General features: G+C 39.3%; 1 protein-coding gene across 1 annotated transcript in view; it reads right to left on the bottom strand.

Moving 5' to 3' along the window:
* Positions 1-23,888, bottom strand: part of esamb (endothelial cell adhesion molecule b) — a 34,698-nt gene that overhangs the window by 7,223 nt on the left and 3,587 nt on the right. Inside the window, exons 2-3 of the mRNA XM_034547958.1 lie at positions 1,496-1,641; positions 139-340 (exon numbers count right to left, since the gene is read on the bottom strand). Of these exons, the coding sequence (XP_034403849.1) occupies positions 139-340; positions 1,496-1,641 (348 nt within the window). The remainder of the gene's footprint in view (positions 1-138; positions 341-1,495; positions 1,642-23,888) is intronic.

Genomic DNA, 23,888 nt, shown 5'->3' with positions numbered 1-23,888 from the left:
CAGACTGGTCTGATCTGAAATCCTTCAATGTATTTACTTTGCCTGAATTTCCCAATCCAGGGAATTGAGTGAGCTGTGTCACAGAGCGCTCTGATTAAATCTGACCTTTGAAGTTCCTCTGACGATGTGGTCTATTACCTTTGACATTTAAGTGCATATGTCCAGAAATGCCAGCACTGCCAGGGATGATGACAGAGCATAAGTAGCGCCCAGAGTCCGACTCCTGGGTGTTGTTGATGTAGATGGAGAGGTTGGCTGAGGGCATGGCCGCACTGAAGCCCACTCTTTTGGTGAACTCGTTCTGACCGCGCCCGACTTTACCGTTGCTAAAGTTTATTACCTGAACAGAAAAAAACAGATCCAATGGCAACACTGGACATAGCATCATTGCCCTGTTAATTAGTAATACTCAGAATTAGAGCAACATTTATGAGTCTGAGACTTTTTATGAAATACATCACATTCTTAAAAAGGTACGAGAAAGACGTTTTTCTCATTTGAGTGAATTATATATATATATATATATATATATATATATATATATATATATATATATATATATATTATATTATAATATTTGTTTGGCTGTGGCCATATTAAGATGTGCAGATTAACCATATAACATAAATCAACGTCCTTCATGAAGATAATTCTGACATGTACAGATGGTGGATGTTGAATTTTAGGCAGATTTTCAGTTTGAGATAAGCTTGCAGGCGTCAGACACTGAAATTGTTTAGATTATTTTAATCATGCAAAGACCCCCCCCCCCACATAGTATGTGCAACTATGTACAGTTTCACCAGCAATTCGTGTCACGTTTAAGAAATGCAGTAAAAAGAGATGAAACGCCATTAGTGGCTTCCTTTCCTTCTGTCTTTCCTTCCACTATGAATTAGACAGCAGCAATAATTCTAATCTCTACAGATCCTTTTACATATTACTAGATGGGTTCATCAGCATACATACTGGATATGTCAGGCAGTACAAAAAAGGTTCTTTTCATATCATGTAAATCACAAACGTGTCAGAGGCCTAGTAGTACCTGGTCTTGTTCATTAATAAGAATTCCTGAAACACATTTGTTTTATTAATATAGTACATAAACGGTAACTTAAATAAGTTTACTATTATTTGCAAGGCTGCAATAAGTTATTTTCTCAATTAATCTATCTGGAAAAATGTCAGATGAAAAATCATACTAATAGTTTAAACTCAAAGATATTTTAATTTTAAATGACAGGAAAGCAGATCTTCACATTGGTAAAGCTAAACTAGAGAAATCCTAAATGGTCAAACAATTCTCAAAATAGTTGTCCTTTCATTGTTTCAACCGTCATATTTCTTTATTTGAAGGTATAAGACTTCTACTAAAGTAGTAGTAGGATCCGCAAACACGCTGTTCTTTATATTAATCCCTTCTTTCCTCCACAGAGGTCAGAGCGGGGTCAGATACACATCAGGTCATTGCAGACTGATGGTTTGACCTTCCCACCTGCTTGATTTCTTTTCCCGTGAAGTGCCAAATGACAGAGTTTTTGGAAATGTCTGAGTTGGGGCTGTACCAGGCATGTAACACCACCATCTGGCCCTTGACCACCTCCATCTCTCCTCTGGGGATCTCCACCTCCTTGGTGTCACCTGGAACAACAACACAGGAAACGGTTAATCATTAAGGTCATCCTTTGTCGTCCTTTGTCAAGCAGACATGTTTGTGTGCGTTATGTGATATTTATGGTTTGTTGTATTTTTTTGTCTTTGCATTCCCAGCTCCCATGTCTCCAATTTAATATTGCTGAGGATTATTTTCTCAATAAATAATGTCAGAAAATAGTGAAAAATGTCCACTTCCTTTTCCTAAAGTCAAATATGACGTCTTCAAAGATCTCGTTTTGTCCTACCAACAGTCAAAAACCAAAAGGTAATCAGTTTTCAAGGATATAAAACAAAGAAAAGCAGCTAATGCTCAGGTGTGTTATGTGTATTTGTTTTCAAAATCTAATCAAATTAAATATTGCTAAACAAAGAGAATAAATGACATGGAAGTTGACTCTGGTGGCTGTAGATGTCTTTGTTGGAATGTGTACATTTGTTCAAAACTGATCAGACAGAAGAAACATATAAGGAATAACAAATAACCCAAATGAAATGCCTAAGTGACATCAGACGATCTACACAGTTATAATCACCAACCTCAGGATCAGCTGATGCCCTGACTTCCCCTTTGACATCTTGACATTCAGCGACCCGAACCAAGGAGGGCAAACTTATGACATCATAATATGGAAGCCGGCAAAAGCAGACTCAAGACATGTGCTTCAGTTGAAATTTAAATAAAGTTGAATTTGAATTAGATGATCATCTTATAAAGTACAGCTTTATATCAAATACGTTTTACAGATAATCCAATAAGGTAATAAATGGTTTATTTAGCTGCAGAGGACGTAGAAGTTTCGTGACCTTATCATTCTGTATATCCAAAGAAGGGAACATTACCAAGAGAGCAAACATGGTTTTCAGTGCAGGTCTCTCCACATGTAGCACTGACCTTATACAAACATTGACCATTGGGCTTTACAGTATTGTATTCTGAAACTATACTGGTCTCCATGTAACATTACGTTTACAAAGTGACTTCAGTTTCCATTAGTTTTCACACGAATAAAGCTCAACACACAAACCACAAAAAACATATTCAGCTAATCTTAAGAATAAAAAGTAAAGCAAGGGTCATTTAGGTATTGGCAACATGAACAAAAAAGGAAGGAATGAATTGAAGACGATAAGATATTAAAAGAAAACAAAAGCAGGATGTCCAACTCACAGGGAGTCCAATCACCCGAACCGGACAGTTGAAGCTGGATCAACTGATCCCCGCAGTTGGTGTCCACTTGTGTCTCCAGTTTGATTGGTGAAAAAAAGTCAGGCAAGGAAAATAGTATTCTTGCCACTAAGTGTTGTAAAACGGCAGAAAACACAGTGAGAAGTGTCCCTCATGCGGCGCAAATGGATGGAGAGGGGAGATATTTAGGAGAATACACAGAGAAAGAGAGGGAGCAATATGATCCATAGACAGCGAGGCAGCTGAAATCTCCACATCTGTTCAGCCAGGCACGCCTACCTTCTTTTCCACACTGACAGCATGTAGCGGCAGGAGAATTAGGCGATTGGATGTGGGGCTGGGCTGGAGGGCTGGGGGTGTACATGTGGAGAGTAGAAAAGTGTGCATGTGTGTGGGATTTTAGGGCAGAAAGCACAAGAGAAAGACTTGTTCTTTGACCGATAGCTTTGCTGCAGTGCTTTCTTATTCCTCCCGGGACAATGTGACCCCGCTGCTGCGGTGCGCCTGTCCCTTCATTTCTGAATCTGGTAAATCTGTCTCACTAATCCCTAAACAATCCCAGGCTAAATCCTCTCACCTCACGTGAGCAAAAGAGTTCAGCGGGACATGGATATGATCTGACACATGGTCACTTCAGCCATCAGCGCTGCTGTCACCGCCATCGCCATCATCATGGCAACAGCATTTACATTCAATAAATGAAGATTAGCAGACCACTTTGCTTTATATTTAATCATTCATGTCATGCAACGCCAGACGAGCTTGAATAATAGGTTTCATTAGCATGAAACCTAAAAAAAAGTCAGAGGATCAACACAAATATTACAACTCTTCCTGAATGGGATATGAATCTCTGTGGTTTCATCAGATATATGGATCAAAGTGGTGGACTGTCAAAATCCATGGCAATGCTTTTATCATCTACACATGATAAGATGTCCAACCCTGTGAGACATTAATGCAAATCAAATCTTTTTAATCATCCCAGTTAATCATAAAACATGTCTTCATATCCAGCATTCCCTCATGTCACTGTCGAGCAGTAAAGACATACATGGGACATGCATGCATGAGATTAATATCTTTATCATCACCGTCGTTCCTGCAGTCCTTACATCAGTCTGTTTGTCATGCATTATACATAGCAGCCATTTGAAACATAGTTTTTGCCTCACAAATCCTGTTAGTGCTCCGATTTCATCTCCAGCAGTTATTGTGATTGCTGTGTTTCCGTAATGAGTCCACTGTAACTATTATGTAATATCACAGAGAAAAAGGCCATGTTCGGGACGAGGCTGCAATTGTTGCCGATTAATATACATTGTGCACCGGAGACACAATCAGAAAGGATCAGGTTTTTCTGTAGGTTGATGAGACTTTTTCATGTGAATGATATTCCATGATGAAGTCGGCTAATGCCCTGTAGTCTTCTCACTCCAGACTATTCTTGTGCTTCTTTGAGCGGGTTTATCCTCAAAACTGTGTCATTCATTTGTTTATTAAATGAAGGAAAATCTTCACTAATCCCTGGCTGTCTCCATCTGGGATGTGTGTTTGTGTGTGTGTGTGTGTGTGTGTGTGTGTGTGTGTGTGTGTGTGTGTGTGTGTTTGGCTGCAGACATAGACAGATAGAGGCGGTTTAAGATGTGGATATGGGTATGAAGTCAATTTAAATCCTTAAATAAATAAGAAAATCAAGAAAAGTTGCCAATAAATGGGATGCAGATATGATATGTAGCCTCAGTAAACTGTCCTAATTACATTTTGCCAAAGGCGATCGTTCAGCCTGGCCACGCTTTATTGCTGCTAATTGGATTCTTCTCTTTAAAATAAACAGTGTTTTTTTATTTTGTTTTGTTTTTCTTTCCCGCAGGCATCCTGGCTATGAGATATTGGCTTAGTCTCAGCTGCAACAGCAATTAAAACGTCAGGACTGCCGGACGCGCTCAGACCTGCAAAGACTAATCAAAGAAAAGAGTCAACCTTGGGGATGCATGTCTAGAGCTGGGGCACAATTAAGAGATCAAATGTAACTTTGCTGTGGTGCCGTGAGTCACCCATAGGGGGCAGCCCATTCATATGTAAAAACAGATCAAAAGCACAGTGGAATTCTTCTTATCGCCAATAATCTCTGAATATATGACTCAACTAAGAAATAAATTAAGTGTGAACTGAAGCAACACAGGTTGACCATGTCAATGAGATTTTGAAAACCAGGCTGGGCAGGTGTATCCAAATATAAACTGGTGTCTAGTTTATTGCTGAAATACATGGGGTTTGCATGTCTAACAAGGCAATCTAATTCTGCCGTGTTGTGATCGAATGAAGGATAAAAAGTCAGTCCCTCTCTCAGTGCCCTCGGGGAGCCTGTGTGAAGATAAACTGATCCTCTTTAACCAGCCCCACTCTATCTCCCCGAGTAATCTCTGCTTCCACCCATGTCTCACTCGCGCTCTCATGCAAGTCCCTCACTGGAGCTTAAGCTTTAGCTGAGGCTCAGATTTACCCTCCATTTACACCTCTGCCCCTCCACTTTTCCCCATCAATACAACAGGGTGGGCCTGTCGCTAAAATAATCTACATAAACAGGCTCTAAAAGGTCAAAGGTCTCAACAGCGGCTGGATGCACCTTTCAGTGTCCAAGTGATGCCGTAAAAGTCTCAACCTTAAAGTTGCAGAATATGTCTCATGTTATAATACCTTTTTATACCTCTACCTACCTCTCTTATTTATTATCATATGTGATAGCGGGGATTCTTCTCCCTATAGGATGAAGGTATGCCCAGATGTGCTAGTATGGATGTAAATCATTTAGAAATACTTTTAATACACCGGTTTTAAACAGAAACGTATTAGTGCGGATGTAGCTTCAGAGCCTTTCCGTGGATGCTGAGGTGGATGTGTGTGCAATGGGGGTGTTGTAGCTGGGTGGAAAGTATAAAACTGAATTACTGAAATAACAGACTAAAAAATGTCCATAGTCTCATATATTGTGATATCGACCAATCCTGTTCTTGCTCGTCTGATCTCTACAGCATGTTTCGTCTGTGCCGAGCTGGGATCTGTGTCAGAGAAGCGACAACAAAGTCTTAAAATGACCTCATAAATGCCTAGCTGTGAAAAAACAGACAACATAATAATACATTATTTAAGCGTCAGATTTCTTGTCCTCATTATAATCGTTCACTAGTCTTGATGGTATCTGGACGACCTTCAGTTTTACTTTTATTAAGGATTTTAACAAGTGAAGAACAAGTGTTCCAGATTTGTTGATTTCAAATGAGGACAGACATGAACAAAGATTTAAATAAATTGGGGTTATTTCCTGACTTTTTGACAGACAGGACGGGGAGGAATGTAGGACAACAAAATAGCCTTGTTGGTGTAAAACCGCCTATTTGACTGACCCTACAGGCTTCAAACAGATGGTGCTTCAATAATAAATATTTGGGGAAGGCTCCTTTAAATTGGATTACATTAGTGTAATCTCTGCAGCTATTTTAAACCATTTTGAGTGTGCTATCTCATCACAGTAGCTTTAATCCCCCTTAACTTTTGATTGTGTTTAAATTGATTCTCCTCGCACACATGGCTCCAAACTCCCACAACCTCCCTCTGGTTCTCGCTGCGAACTCAACAGCTTTCCCTCTCTCAAACACACACACACACACAGACGCACACACACACACGCACACACACGCACATGTGAGAGCGCACCGCATTTGTATTTTTTGTTTAGTGTCACCTTCAGGACACAGGAGATGTACTATCCCACTCATGACAGGAAGTGTCAGTTTAAATCAGTGGTGGAACTAGTTTGCTTTACTCAACTTAGTGAAAAGATTTATGTGCTTCACTGACTTGACTATGGCCAAGATACAGTTTGAGTCCTGTTTGTAAAGAAAACAAAGAAGTTAAAACACTAGCATCTAGGTTGATAAGGAGTCTGAACATGACGTGAACATGCATGCTTCTGGTCTGTGAGGGATTCAAATACAGTTGTGAGAGACCTGAGGATGAATAAAGGGAAAACTCTTATTTTTAAGGGCTTGTAAAATCTCCTGAAGCTGTCAATTTCCGTGACACAGAGGCTGATCATCAAGAATAAAACAATGCTAACCTACATTTTCGATGGCCTCCTTATTGCAGCAAAAGGTTGTAATAATATCAAAATGATATTATAACTGATATTATAACTAACTCTCGCCACTTAAAAAGGACAGCCTTGATACACGTGTCGGTAAGAGACTGGTGCAGACAAGAGCAAATATAAAAAGGAACAAATCCATTATTATTATCCAAAAACACAATGCAAGGGAAACATTTTAAAAAACAGATTATTAATTTTCTCACTGCTTCGGACCCATTGTTGTTGTCTCAGCCTGCACAAAATTGGAAGGATGAGGCTCGGCGATTTCTAAAAGATTGAGCAAACATTTCTCATAGCTGAAACTATTTATAACCTTCATGTCCTGATCAGAAATACAATTACTTCCTTCATAACCTCTATAAATCATCTTTTTTGACAAACAAAGCAGAGACCACACATTTATTCACAGCGGAACTGTTTGAATGGGTCTCATGTCCTTTCACTCAAGGAGTCAACTACAGTACAATGCACAACTACAATGTAACCACGATGCCCTCAGAGCTAAAAGGAAAAATAGGAACAAGAAACAAGTTTCTAGTCAGCAAGGGAAAAAGGGAGAACACACACACACAGGAGATATTGGTGTTTATGTGGGAAAACAAGGGCTCTTATTGCGGTGCAACTTCTATGAATTAGATCTGATGATCTGTACACGTAATTAATTTAATGCTGTGGAAAAAAAACATCTGACAGTGAAGCATCTGAACAACAAGTAGTTGATATCTTCTTGCTTGGTTGAGTCGGTCAGTCTGACTCAGACTACTGAATGCCAGTGGCCTTTTCATCCCAGCTGTCCATCACAAGTCCCACAGTGCCCTTACTAACCCTCGCCCCTCCTTCTCCAGCCAGCTCTCGGGTCTTTGTGGCAGGGAATGAAAGGCAAACTGAGAGCTTAAATGGGTCTGCAATGTTGCATCACAACAGAGCCCATAACCACCCTGCCACCCCTCACACCGTCTAGGGTCTTTGAGAAAGATATTTATAAACCATTAGTGTGGCAGCGGGGCGAGGGTTGGCTGTTTTATCTCCCAGATCTGTCATGTGTTACCATACACGCGGCGAGCTGTGCTGACAGAGTGACAGAGTGAGGGCCGATAGGGCCGCTGCTGCACAAGTCCAGGGTCGAACTCGGCGGCTGAGGCCCGGACTGCCTCGCCACTTCACTGCCTGTGGGACACAGGGAGGGCTCAATGCAGCGAGGCTGTAATTAAGAAGTCGAGTGATCTGATTTTAGATTTTCACTGAGCTCTCATCAGAGAGGAAATGCAGCATGAGGCTTATAATCTGTATACAATAAACATCAAATATGTGCTTCCCAAGTTCATCATAGGAGAGGTGTAGGGTACGGGTGGTTTGGCATCATCATGCAACATCTGCAGCGTGAAACAATTCCCTCTCTTATGTGGTTTTAAATGTCTGAGTACTTTGCCTTTTTTTTCTTGCCAAGTTAGATAAGATTAATACTACTATTATATTTAACCAATACATATAAGGATACGACCAGTTGTGTTAGCTTAGCCTAAGGTCTAGAAACAGGTTGAAACAGCTTCATTGAAACCATCACCTGACTGATACTGAAATGTTGAGACTGATGCCAATAACAATATGTATACTAATAGTACTATTTTTTAGACAATGATTATTATTAGAATTTTTTTGACCGAAATACAAACTCAGCTGGACATCCTCCATCAATAATCTTAAACTGCTGATCCTCTTGTCTTGGGGGCTGGAGCCCATCCCAGTTAACATTGTGATGAGGCAGGGTACACCATGGCTGGGCTGACACAGAGACAGACAACCATTCACACTCACATTCACACTGATTTAGAGTCCTCAATTAACCCAAGCTGCATGTTTTTGGACTGTGGGAGGAAGTCGGAGAACCCAGGGAGAACCCACGCTGACACGGGGGGAACATGCCAAAGCCCCTCTTGCTGTGAGGCGACAGTGCCGGCCACGACACCACCCTGCAGCCATCAGCTGGACATTTTACAGTTAAAACTAGAATTACCGCCTTGTGGTTGTATGCTTCTGCCAACCAGTCATGTTGCAGTTTACATAAATGTATCACTTTAACCTATAGGACATTTGTGGGAAATTAGCATAATTAGCATATTCATTTGAGTTATGGCCATGGCAATGGTTTTGTGAGCCGGCCACGGCTGTCCATGCATGGAGGCATAAAAATTAACATGTCAGGGCTGTTTGGTGGACATGTAATGGAATTACTTCAAAGCCAATTTGGCATTTCTGTTTGGCAATTTCAGTTGAGACATACACGCCAATAGCCTTCAGTGTGTACCAGTCATCAGTACCAATCTAATTGTTGTTCTAACCCTTTTGTTTTTTGTTCAACCAAAACAAACAGCTAGTTAGGCATGTTTTTATTATATTTTGGACAGTCCGGCTAGCAGTTTCTCCCCGTTTCCGAAGGGGATAGCTAAGCTAACTATCTCCAGGATGTAGCTTAATGTTTATCCCAGTCATGAGAGGTGGACCACATCGTCTCACCTAACTCAAAGCAAATAAGTATATTTAAAAAATGGCAACAGGGGCAGAGATGGCCTGAAACATTAACCAGACACTCTAAAGTCTACAGTCTTGTGCCACTGTGTAACAATCATCAGTTCCCACAGCCAGAGATACTCCCAAAGCCCAGCAATAGATTTTATAAAGTGAAATCCATATAACTTTCTTTGAGGTTACTAATCAATATGATTCAGCAGGGTTCTTTTCATGGATTGAGTCATCTGTTTTAAACCTGATGTTGAGAGCTTTTTCTTTGAACAGCCTGCTGAAAAACCATTATGAAAACCATCAAGTTGTGGGCGGAAAAAACTAAACAATAAGTGGATATATTAAAGCTGAGGGGATGTCGGACGATATATCTCTGTGGGTTTGTCACTACAAGCAAGACTTTTTAAATGATTTTAAAATAATTTGCTTAATATTGAGGCTTGAAGAGCTGATTTGTTTTTGTGTAGTGTAGACTATTTTATTTTCCAAATACACTTAATTTCAATGAATAAATAGAATTGTGGTATTTGTTAACGTGAACTCTGCCGTGTAGAGAAGAGTCATGCTGAACTTGAAATGCTTTGAACTTGTGTGTGATTGAGTGGCGCAACACATTCATTTGATCCAGTTTTAATGAAATGATGATGGCAATTTTCTTATAAATCTGATATCCAATAGACCCAACAATTAAACTAAGGTGTTTTATGAGCTGTTCTATAGACAATAAAAGGCTGAATTTGCGGATGTGGAAGACCTTTGCTTATATTTTACTATCACCAAACTTGCTTTATTCCAAATTATTTCTAAATTCCAAACAGTTTTCATTGAGAAAGTAAATCTGTCTAAATAAAAATATTTTTTAGAAAGTAAAACACAGCATTGCGAAGAGTTCATAATATAATGTCAAGTCCTTTTGGAGTCCAATACTCCAAATCCGGTCTTGGTCACATTTATAGTTTTTTGTAAGGTGCAGTGAACATGTACTTCACTGTATACAGTGAAGTACATGTTCACTGCACCTTACATCTTTACATTAAGCACAGAGATGAGGTTATTAATAATTAACATTATCTGGTGGAGAAGCAATTACATATAATAAATATATATTTAAAAAAAATCCTAATTATAGACTTCACTGCACATTTAATAGAGCAGGGGGGGGAAAGCCTTCTTAATATGTGACGCCTTTAGAAAAACAATAGCCTTGCAAAGTTAGAAATGCCATGATGAATTGCTCTAAATGAGTGCTTTGTGATGAAGTCAGGGCTCAGATGGTCAGATGCTGGCTCCCCCCCCCCCCCCCACCCCACCCCCTGTACATGACATCCAACATCCCTGATACACAGATGAAGCCACACATCAACCTCCAGTATCGCTGAAGGGTTCCTGGCCAAAGGTGAAAGCTGCAGCGTTGAGCCAATAGAGAGAGCCCAGAGGAAATAACTTGACACATTAAAGGGGTCAGTACAGCCCAGGACCTTTTTGAGGGAGCGATCCATGACTTTGAAAGCTTATGAGACCCCAACATATCACAATATTATTGTAACAACTCCTGTTACAATCCCCAGGTTTTCCCACCCAGCACCAAGGAATGAGCACACTGAGTGTAATGTTTGGCAAGATACTTTATTTAGATCTCTGCTCTGCCGGCCCTCCTGCTCCATCTCCATCGCACCTGATAAAGGGGGGAGACACAATATCCCTGATGCCAATTAGGCCTCTTCCAGGCACCTGTTCCCTGAGCCACTCCGCTCAGGGAACAGGTTTGTTGAAACAAAAACGTGCAAGTATTTACATTTTTACAACACAAGTATAAAACGAGTTGTTTAGTCCATCACATGTGCAGATCCAAGCAGCAGTTGCTATGGTACAGTGCTGCAGTTTCCACGTTAGCAACCAGCTATAGCATGTGTGACATTTCACCGCTGAGCCAAGTGGGTTGTAGATTGTCTGTTCGGCACGCTCGCAAATCACAGGCATGATTAATGTGGCGCAGTGATATTGTACAAGTAATTTCGCTCTTGCTCACCGTTCCCAGCTGTGCATTACCGTGCTAATGTGACACGTTATTGATCCCTGTAGGGAAATGTTCTCTTCGCAGTAAGGTCTAAGTGCCACGGTCAGTAAATGAGAGCAGCCCCACAAGCTGGTAACGATTCTGCATTGTGTTGAAGGATGCCGGCCGACATGGGGGCTTAAACTGATGGCCTGTGGTTGGAGGACGGTCACCAAATTCAGTATGCTGCCAAACGCATCCTGATGTCTGTCGTTTCCACTTCAGCATGTTTCCCAATAAAGAGCAAATAGACTCGTATGGGACATATCAATTATACAATCACAATTCTTTCACACTTTCTATTTCCAACCAATTAAATAAAATGGGGCCCAATAACACATGAGCAAACAGGGAAAGAGAAAAGGAGATGGTACAGAACAGGAGAGATACGTCTACTTGCATTCAACACAATTAAGAGCTCAGTAAATTAACCGAGGTGAGAGGGCTGTAATCAACATGGATTATATCAAAGTGTAAAAGGGATTTGATGGCTCCCAAACCCTGACATGATGGATTTAGCGAGGGAGGCTTTTAAGGCCTCTCGAGGGTCTCCTTGTTAATACATTATAAACTGTGCTTTTGTAAAAGTGCTCCCTCCAGTGTTTAGATAGCCGCTCCCCTGAGACTGACTGTGTGCCGTCTCTGTGGACTGGACAAAGACATATGAAAGAGATGTATTTTGTGTAATCCTCTTGAGCCACTTTCTCCACAACAACATACAAAGCTGGTGTCTTAATGACTTGTGTAGGCCCAGAAAACTAGATTAGTGCTCGTCAGATTGGAGCGTTTCATTCATTTATCTAAAGTGTATTTCATTTTATTGAAGTATGATAGGCTGCCTCAATCAATTAAATGTGTCAGTAACACTGGGTATGGAAAACTGTTGAGTACTGAGTAGGGCTGCACAATGCATCAGCATTTTATTGAAATCTCAAGATGGTTTACTGTATATTTCAAATCGCAGGAGGCACAATATTTGTTAAGGTGACATATTTGATGTCAAAATACCATTTAAAATCATATATTATCTTCCTGCAAATATGTCCTGGCCTACACATCATATTCTACAGACTTAAGAAAACATCTTTGTTTAGTACAGATCCCCGCAACAGAACAGACATCATAATCATTTAAATATATTTGTCAATGAAAATTAGAATTAGGTAATTGATTAATCATTCAGTCTATAAATACAATGTATCCTCCAGCCCTATGTTTGGATAAATTACTCTAATTGTGACCACAGTTTTAAAGAAAGATGGAAAAATAACTTTAAAATCCACGGTTGCAGTCGCTCTTCTTCACTCTTGTCCTTTGTATTAAGCTTTTTATTTAGTTTGTTTAATCTTCACTGATCACATACATCAACATCTTGAGGCTACTCTGAGTTTGTTGTCTGTTTATAACAAAAATGTAAATGTAAACAAAACTCCTTCATCAGACAAGCTTTTGATTTCATAACCGATTCACACCGTCTAAACCCTGGATTAATTATCAGGGTTTTTTTTGCTGCTGTGTATGGCGGATGCTCCACAATACGTATTTGAATGACTTCCTCTAAATCTCTTCTTGCTAAGATCTGTGTGGACAGTTGGCAATAAGGGGTTAAGCATTTAATTCTGCCACAGTTCAAAAGAGCATTGATTAGTGTGGATGGATGAGGCCACGGATGGAGGCGAAAGTTGTGTTTGTGGTGGAGGCGTTGATTATAGATGTTGAGGGTTTGTGTGCAGACAAAATAAAAATCTTCATGTTGTGCAACATTCATTGTTAAATATATTTGAGAGCTGTGAGGATAAATGTTCTCTGGGGGGCTCCAGGCACACTGTAATTGTTGAAGAACATTTTAGCTGTGACTGAATGGCGCCTGTTCCCCTTTAACCTCAGCAGCCTCAGAGCCACTCTCTGCTCAGAGACTGCTTTCCCCCGTCGTGTCCATCTGCAGCAGCCTCACAGATAAACGATCACCGTTTCTTAGGTCAGGTCGCTAAGCCGCCTCTCTACGCTCTAATCTTATTATCAGTCAAAGCTGGCTTAAGCAGATGGGGAGACAGGATAGACAAAAGTCACACACAAGAAGACATCATAATGTGACCACGGTCCTTTGACTCAGGAGACAATCGCATTATACTGTAGTAGAGACAGACCTGGTAGTAATGGGCATGGTGACTGTGTGTCTGGTCATGACGGTTGTAATCTCTTCAATAATGCAATGAATCACTATTCTATCAAATCTAAATATTTCCCTGCATTACTGTTTCACTCTCCGTTTTCACAGTTTAAGAACATTATTGATTTCACATAAATGTATTAATTTGAGGTTTCAAACAAACAATACATTGTCTACAAGTAGTCCATAAAAGGTCAACTTTATATTCATAGGAACACCAATGGTCAGTTATCAAATGACTTGAAATAAAAAATGTAAAAAGCAGTAATTGCAAAAATCAAATGCAACTGGTTTACTGTTTTAGATATTTCTTTATTTTTCTTTTAATTTCAGTTGAGTTTTTGCGTCATGTCTCACGAAAGCAGAAAGAACATGCATGAATGGTAAGAGAGTTTGGGATTGTGCTCCAGCATATGCATTATCAAAACACAGCATGTACTAGTTAAAAAGACCTCAAAGAGAGACTTTTATCAACTCCAACATTTTAGGTTGCAATTGGATTGGGGATCCAAATGTGCCATGAAACACTAACCTGGTTCATCTACCCTGTGTTTTAAGCCATTTCAAAGAAAACAGTCTTCTAGGAAGAGAAGCCAGCAGGGACACACCATTGTCCCTGCCTTCAGCTAAACCAATTAAGTATAAGTGTTGGTACACAGCACCCCATCCACTCTCTCAAAAGAAGTATAAATACACCAGTAAGTGCTAAAAGAATTCCCTTTTTAAAAAAAAAAAATATATATATATATATATATATATTTGACTACATAAAGCTTATGGCCTTACTCCACTTCAACCATACTTCTCCTTCTCTTATGGTAAATGACCTATCCAGATATTCCTTTTCGGATAGGACTAGCTTATATTGTAACTGCATCAGATGTTTCTCACTCAAAATGACAACTATACTTGTGTACTTGTGGAAAAGATGTCACGATTGGCTGTGATTATAATCTTGTCCCTGACTCTTTGTAGGTGGAATGGTTATAAACTGGTGACAAGCAATGCCAGCCAAAGTTTAAACAGCAGTCAACTGACTTTTTAGAGTTGCAGCCATAGAAGTGCAATAACTTGTAAATTGATCTATAAATCATTTAATTCCACAGTGTAGCTTTTTAAAAACTCTATACGTTTATTTAGTTTTCATTTTACTTGACTCCTCAGTCTATGATTTCAAAGTAAAAAACAAGAGTATTGCCCAAAAAACAGAATTATAGTATTGCTGGGTCCTTTATGTCCTTTAATCATGTAGCTCTATAATTTCCATGACTGCAGCAGTTACACACATTTTCTCATTTCAAATCAGTGAGGACACAGGAGTGCACTGATTAGAAGATCTAAATGCACGGCGGTTGTTGCCAGGATTTTACTGAAAACTCCAGCAGGGTCTCTGTCCTTCTTTTAGGTAATTAGTCGGTTCCAGCGTGGAGAACACATAAATAATGAAATACGATCTTAAATGCGACAAAACCAGGAGATGTTTTAGTCTGAATCATTGATTAATCACAAACTGACTTGCTACAATATGAAAATGGAGCACTGGTCATTTTAAGGGCATAAAGAGCTATTTTTTGCTGTGATAAAAGGTATTTGCATGCAACTTTACTTTTAAATACGCAAATATAGTTATGGGTCAATGTTGTGGTTCTAAAGCTCATTTTGAAACCGAGGGTGTGAAGCGTCTGCAGGCATTTCTTTAATTAACTGAAAGAACAACAATCCTGGCTGTATTTACAACACAAACATATTCAGGACTTTATCTATCATTGTGTATTTCACAGTGTACCATCAGAAAGCTTTATAGGAAATGTAATTAATTGCAATTAACAGCAAGCCACTCAAAACAAGACCAAAATATCTAAAAAGCCCGGCACAAAGACAAAGAGAATGTGGGAACGTTACACCAATAAGATGTGACAAAACATCACTTTTACTTTAGGGTTGCAAAACAATTAAAGTCTGTCAGACATCCAAAAAAGAAATCATAATTTTAAGTGATGTCTTTAAATTGCTTGTTTCTTCCAATTAATACATACAAAGTGGAAGATATTCAAGACATAAAACATTTGAGAAGCTGGAAATATTTATATATTTCCACGATTACTGACTCAAATGATTAGCATTGTACTAAGAGTTGATCGTAGTGATAAACCCACAGAGACTGCAGAGCCTTTTAGCGTCTTTCAGTTCATTGCTTTGGCTTTACGGACCCTTAACTTTGCTGTTCCTGCTGACTTTCTTTCTCCATTAAATTTGGGGGAAAAGGTCCAGGTAAACCTACTGTGCATTATTTGCTCAGCACCAAACGCAGACACATATAGCAACTGGCTGGTGAACATAATGTAGCATTTGGCAGCCAAAGAGCTTGATATTTCTCTTAGGAGTCAGTAGAGACCCAAAAAAAAGAGAGTTAAAATAGTATTTGGAAATGATTTACCAAAACAATAAATAAATTTTTTATTCAAGTTGATTTGACAGATTACCAATTAATGGTGCTTTAAATCGCTGGCCATTGATTCCACGATACCGGATGGATATATTCAATTACAACATTGTTTGTTGTTTCCGTACGACTTCACAGACTCCATACGCATTGTTTGGAAAGCTTTGGGGGTTCTTCTGATCTTGTAATCTCAAACACATTAAGATAATTCCTGTTTGCAGGTACATTGGCAGCCATCAAGGTCAGTTCCTTCCCACAAGAATCTCCATTTATTTGTTGGAGATGTTATCCCAGACGGCTGGAGGGGCTCAGCAAAGATCTATTGCATGTTCAGAATCTGAACTTGGTAAAATAATCAGTCCACCGCCTGGTCCACTTCACTTTGAAAGCATCAGTTGCTCTGCTACGAAGAGAAGTCACTGCTGGCGATCTTCTCATCCACAATTATCATCCGACAACCCTCACATGCTGCATACTTAAATGTCTGGAGTAACATTTGTCACGGTTGTATTTATCATACGTTTCTCTGGCTCCAGTGAGTGTTGGTTTTCCTCAATACTTTGAAACTAGACATGTCCTTTCAATAGCTTGACTGTACAGTAATGTACATGTATGTAAAGACTGAACACAATATATTCTGTCGGTGCAGTTTTCAGGCCGGTCATTTCGCCTTCTCACAGGTTTCAGAAATAATTCTGTATTTTATCAACAGACTTGATACAAGTGAAAGTTTATGACTTCCACCGTCCCACCTGAAATGACACATTTGAAGTCTAAGCTCTGCCGGTAAAAGGTGCCATGGTTACTGGGCTTATCAGGTATGAGCAGGTTTCTTAGACGCAGCTGTGTTCGCCAGATCAATTTAGAGGACCAACCAACCTCTGGGCTGGAAATAGGAATGAGAAAAATTTCACTCCTGCAAAAAACTATATGTAACTTAATGCATGACTACCTGCTGCCACGTTGCTGACATAGATACAGGAGAGTGCTTCACAAAGCAGTTCATGTTTTTGCTTCATTTAATTTCAGGATTGCTAAATGACATTAATTTCTAAAGCTATTTTCAGCACATGTGAGACTCTTTCAGGGTGGTTCATAAAACTGATGATTCAAACAGCTTTGCCACATATTTACTGTGTAAGCAAATTGTCTGTTAATACACTCTCAAACGATTTAGTCAGACAAATGCATACTTGGTGCCAAAAAAAGCAACGAGTTCAAATGGAGCTGCGTTGGTGAAAACCTCATGACGTGTTTGTTGGTACAATCAATGTCTGTTGTACGCTAATGGTTACTCAACCAATTCTTAGTTATTTAGGAAATTAAATAGTCCTAACTAACTCTGTCGTTATGAAAGACCAAAGACTTATAACCAACTGATAAAATCAAACTCCTCAAACAAAAATCTCTGTCTCAAACAATTCTTGCTGCAGGAGGTAGGAAGGCTGCTGCACATGTATTTTGGAAAAAGCATTTATTGGAAGTCCAGCCCAGGCAAAGAAAGTGTTTGTGAATAACGGTTGCAGGATAAATAATTGACTATATTTCACTGAACTTCGACATAATCTGTTAACTAGAGTTCCATGTAGAAGACACTGTTTGATGCAAAATGCAAAACACTGCTTCTTATTGAAAATCTTGCGCAGCAGCCTCTCTGTGGGTTACTGGGTTTTGATCATCTGTACTTTGTGAAAATGTTGTTGTATAATATAATTATACTCATCCCTAACTTCAAAATCAAGAAAAGGTAAAATGATCATGAACTTAAGGGTGAACAAAAAAAAAACTAATATGATTCTCACCTGGACAGAACTTCAGTCATTTCAGGAAGGCTAACATTAGGAATGAAGCCGAGGATGTCGCACCGCGGTGAAGTTGTTGGGTTTGTTTTATTTTTTTGGGTCTTTTTGTCTTGTCATTTCCTGTTTTATTTTGAAAAAGTAACTCTCCTCTCGTTTCAGGTCCCTTGTCCTTCCTCATGTGTCACCAGTCTGATTGTCTTCCCTGATTCCTGATTGTGTCCACCTGTCTCCACTTCCCTCATGTGTACTTAGTCGGCGTCTCCCCTTGTCCTGTGCCAGTGTGTTCATTTTGGTCCTTGCGGTCCCTCTAGCCCTGCCATTGTACCAAGTCTTGAAATACCAAGCCATCGTTTTCCGTTTTCATTGGATTCCTCCCAGAGTGTGATTTTGATTTTGTAAGTTTTTGTGTCTTAGATTTAGGTTGTTTGTTAAAGTTGTCATAGTCTTTTGTTTCCTCCTTAAGGAGTGATTTTGGTTTAGATAATCTTTCGTAGTGCCTCCAGTTTTTAAGGAGTGTTTTTGTTTTCCTCCAAGAGTGGAGTGATCTTTGTTTTTTGATAATCTTTTATAGCCCTGCTTTTTACTTTTTGGAGAGTCAGGCTTAGAAATAAAGACAACTTTACCTGGAAGACATTTGTGTCCTGTGTTCTGCCCGGACGTGACAGGAGAAATTCCTTTTATCAAACTCTCCCATGTCACACTATTGACATCTGGAGCGGCTTAGAGACAGGAGCCACCTGTTTCACCTCAAGTGATGGTAAGGTCCTTACTCTGCCCAGCCATCTAAAACAGCCAATTATAAGAGTTTGACAGATCACTTAGATTATAAAATCCAGTTCGGCCTTGTATTCTGCTCGGTAGGTTCTTTCCATTTTGAGCATTAATATCAAAGGTATTCATTCTAATGAACATTTATTTCACCAAAGGGGCCAAATAGAGTAAATATATGAGCCACAAAGTAAACCAATGACCGCTGCAATAACCAGGTAAGATGAAGTCCAGCACACAAAATGAATCGTGACCTTAAATCTGTAATTTGATTATGGCTTAATAAAGGTTTGTGTAGATTATTTTTGACTTTTTTCAAAAAATAATTCTCTAACTTAGTTCTATAAAGGTTCTACCTGTTCTTAAGAAAAAAGTCAGTGCTCATGAGCAAAGGAGAACCAAGCAAGTTCTCCTTTACCGTGTCACATCACTGCTCTTACACTGGGCTAAAAAAGCAGGGAATGAAATCTTGAACTGTTGCTCAAAATGTATGAAAAACATGAATGACAGTGATGCAAATGCCAACGAAGTTGAACGTTTTGGCAGTGCCCCAGTTGTTATCAGCTGTAGCACGCCAGTCGGCTTATCCTGGTAAGTCAAGCTCAATGGATAACGATTTGTGTCAAACTGTATGCCATCCCACTGATACACTTCAAACACTTAATTTGCAACGGCATCATCCAAATGTGTAAGTTAGCAGAACAACCTAACGGACTGTCCCTCTGCAGCGTTCAGGCAGCTTCCCACTGCAAATTTTTTCTAATGTTAATTAGCACAGCTCATTCTACGGTTTTCTAGCAAGAATTCATTTTATTATTACTAAATGAAACTATAGTAACAGAGCTGGTAAAGTAGGGAGCCTAGATAATTACAGGCCCATTGCTTTGGCCAGCATCCTGTCATAAGTCCTAGAAAGAATCCTGTTGGACAGAATAAAAGTTTATTCACTCCTCAGATACCCAGTTTGGCTTCAAAGCCAAACATGGCACTGACTTGTGTAAATATGCCTTAAAGGAAATTGTCAACAAATATAGAGGTCAAAACGTATCTGTTCTCATGTGTTTTATTGATGCCTCCAAATGGGGCCGAAGTGTTTCAGCCCCATTTGGGTTCAGCAATGGGGTCCGACAAGGGGTGGTCTTGTCCCCAGTTCTTTTTAATCTATATATTGATGATCTGTCCAAGCAGTTGAAAGCCTGTAATATTGGGTGCATGATCGGCAATACTTTAGTTAATCATATTATGTATGCAGATGATCTTGTGATTCTTAGCCCATGTAGTGCTGGTCTTCAGCAGCTCCTTACTGTATGTACTGTATATGATGTGGAACATGACATCAAATACAATGCCAGTAAGAGTGCTATCCTGATCTGTGGAACCAAAGGGGACAAAAGTGTAACATTCCCTGACTTCAAATTGTCTGATAACTACCTCAGTGTCTGTGATAAGGTGAAATATCTTGGACATTTTATTACAGAACAGATGACCGATGATGAAGATATCTATAGGCAATGTCGGAAGCAAACATTCTCTCATGCAGGTTTAGTATGTGTGCAGATGGAGTGAAGATGTCTCTGTTTAGAGCCTACTGTACACCTCTCTCCATGCACACTTGTGGTCTAATTAGACTCCAAGTAGCTCATAATGAAGCCATGAGAATATTACTGAATGTATTTTATTATATTTAATGTTTTGTATTATCTGGACCTTGAGTCTGAAATAAAAAGATTTCTTCTCCTTCTTATTATGACAACTGCAGAAATGATTGAAACATAGGACAAAAAGTAACGAGAATTACATGTGTGTCTACAGACAGGCATGCTCATCGTGACAATGCTAGCATGTTAAGTCTCAATTCATCCCCTGAGGACCATATCATGTTGGTTCCAAAGACAGTCAGGGGGTCATTACAATCTATCCCTCAATATCTTTTGCAAATAATCCAATTGATATCCAGATATTTCACTTAGGATTCTTCCTCTGGGGAACATGACTGTCTCCTAAATTCTATTCAATAACTGTTGATTAATTTCAGTCTAAACCAAAGCAGTGAACCAACCAACCCAATGTGATATGATTTTGAGATTATAAACAGTATATATATATATATATATATATATATATATATATATATATATATATATATATATATATATATATATATATATATATATATATATATATATATATATATATATATATATATATATATATATATATAAAGTGCCTTTTGGATGCCTGTTATTTTGGCAAAGGAAGAACACGTCTCATTCTGAGGGCACAAGATATTAAGGAAAACTGTTTCGTAAAAGTAAATCAAAAGGGCAAGATTTCTTTGAAGAGTGCATAACGCAGTTTTAATGTGTGAGGATTAATAACAGCAGCCTGTGCGGAGAAAGTTGCCTCGCCACCACATACATGATTGACATTGGCATTAATCTGGCCACAAAAACCCTTCCCTCCATCTGGCGAGACAGTCGAGCAACAAGAGAAAGGACCAAAGATGCCTCTCACTCCTGAATAAATACTAATCTCTTTTCTCTCCACTCCAATGCTGTTCTTTTACATGTAAAAGAAAAAAGCCATCAGCTATTAGCTATCACCTACCATTTTAAAACTAACCAATCATAAATACAGCATGGCAGAAAACCCATCCAGCCCTATGACACCACTGAAAAAAACATCTCCTTTTGCTTCACTTTAATAGCCAAACCCTAATCCTCTGGCGTCTAACAGCAAAACTCATCTGCTGCCTCCAGGCATCCCAGTTCCTACCTGCACTACAAAGTCAAAAGAATAAAAAGGGTTTTTTTTCTTTATAGACCAGCAGTTTTCACGCATTTTACCCCAGAAAATCCATCTTCCTCTTTGGATAAAAGCAAAGATTTAAAAAATGCTGATGAAAGTTTATTCTTATTTTTTTTTTTAAACAGTCATATTTCTTTAAAAAGAAAATCTGCCCGAGTGTAGCAACTTCTTGCAATTACAATTAACGCTGCATTTCAGTTAGAAGAACTGAGTAATTGTGATGAGTCGTCTGAAAATTAATTCCAGCAGGTTGGCACTGCTTTCACCAGCATTAATAGGATTCATTTGTCTCAAATCTCAAGATAAATCAAATGCCGCTTGAGATGATAGTTAGCGGCCTTGCGTTTGTATGCCTGGTCTCTGAAGTTCACACACAAAGGTTTCTACCCAGAGAAATGGTCTCATTTAAAGAGGGAACACACCTCATTAGTGTGTGCCATTTTCCCAGGGTCCACGTCGTCTAAATCATCAAGACCCTCGCCCACGCCTGGGGTGTAAATGACACACTCCTCTAATGCATCATTTGTGGGCTAAGATCAACGGGGAGATCAACCTGTGGCCAGCACACGCAAACACGCTTCCTTTAGATGCTTTTACCTTTACAAAACACTTGTGATTCCAACACCGTGAGACTAAAGAGCAAAATAACGATCCAACTGGCTTAGAGGGAAGATTTAAAACGTGTCCTAATGGTCTCCTGGGTGGAGAAACCGGACTGGGCACATCATTAGCCACATGAAGATGGAGCGTGGGTGGAGAGGTGACAAGAGGAGAAGCACACCTGTCAGGCTCCACCAGCGTGTATGTTTAAGTTTAATTATACTGCAGCCTTCAGGTAGGTTTTAAGACTGATTTAAATCAACTAAATTAACAGAATATACAGCGACCGCTTTTCAATAAAACCTTTTGTCTGTCACAAAGTGTGCTTGACATTCACACAAACCAAAATGGAAGTGCGTTTTAGTTGCATCTCTAGTTTTACTCGTGATTCCTGCGGAGAGGGTCCATCTCTTGCATTTCTGTGACTAAATATCTTCCCTTATACAGTGAAGGAGCATCTAAATATGCCGACATCAATCTCACAGCGGATTTTGGAGCACCATTCTGCAAGGAGAATCCCTGTGCAATGTTGAAAATCAAGCGTAAAAGCTGATTGCTCACCAGCTGACCGCCTCACTTAAGAAAAAAACAACCATAGCATGACCATACATGTAACATTAACTCACCATGAAAGCAACAGTGAAAAGATTACTTCAGTACTGAGCAGGTGCTCCATGGGTTTCCCTTGGTAACGACGACTGCTGCTGGATGTACCCACGTCCAATCAACTTGAGTGTCTTTCATACACAGCATTTAAAAATGTCCTTAACTTTGCTGGTTTTTAAACAATATATGTTTGATGTATTCGACAAGACGGTCTTTACCATCTGGCCGTCTTTTCTTCATGTATACATTCTTTGTATTCTTCTAATACATTTGCAAACTCCTGCAGTTAGGATATCACTGATCCTTCAGATCAGTGTGGTTTTCTGTGGGGTTCTGCCTGTTCTCCTGGTGCCAAATTGGCGACTCTTAATAGCCCCGAGGGTGTGAATGGTTGTCTGTATACGTGTCAGCCATGTGATTGACTGGTGAATTGTCCAGGCTGTATCCCACCTCTCGCCCAATGTCAGCTGGGATCGGCTTCAGGGCCCCTCGACACAAATATTCACAAAAATTAGTCTGTTTTGAATTAAATTCAATTTGAGGTATGCATACTCTACTGATGTTCCTCCGAGTGATTGCCAATGCATCCTCACTAATTGATTTAATTGTTTCACTGATAAAATCATTAGACTTATATTGATATCATGCTTGAGACCGGGTAATTAGCAGAACTCTTCTAATCTGTTGAAGAACGTTTTTTTACAAAAAAAAGATGTTTTAAAAATGATGCTTTTTCTCCTGGATATTCATATTTTCCTTATAGTCATAGAGTTCGTATTAGTGCTTTAAAAGGTTCCCTACTGAAAAAGCATGATGCAGAGTATTATTGGACTGTTATAGTGTGCTGTGTGGATAGCAAATGACTAATGCAGTACAGCGCCAAACATCAAAGCAAGCCATTCAGCAAGAAAAATGCTGATGAGTTGGTGCGTCTGATGTGGGCGAAACATGGACGGTTCATTTAATGTGCATCAGCTAAAGTCTGCAACATTATTTTAGCTTCATAACAGCATTTAAAACACAACCTGCTGATAAAAACATAATATGCACATGAATTCTTTTTTTACTGTAATTGTGACGGGAAATGCAGAACAATGAGAACTCTTTTCACTCTAAAATCCAT

The sequence above is a fragment of the Cyclopterus lumpus genome, chromosome 13 (genome assembly GCF_009769545.1).
Source record: "Cyclopterus lumpus isolate fCycLum1 chromosome 13, fCycLum1.pri, whole genome shotgun sequence".
Lineage (NCBI taxonomy): Eukaryota > Metazoa > Chordata > Actinopteri > Perciformes > Cyclopteridae > Cyclopterus > Cyclopterus lumpus.
The sequence above is the reverse complement of the archived record's forward strand: the minus strand, read 5'-3'. Positions and strand labels throughout refer to the sequence as shown.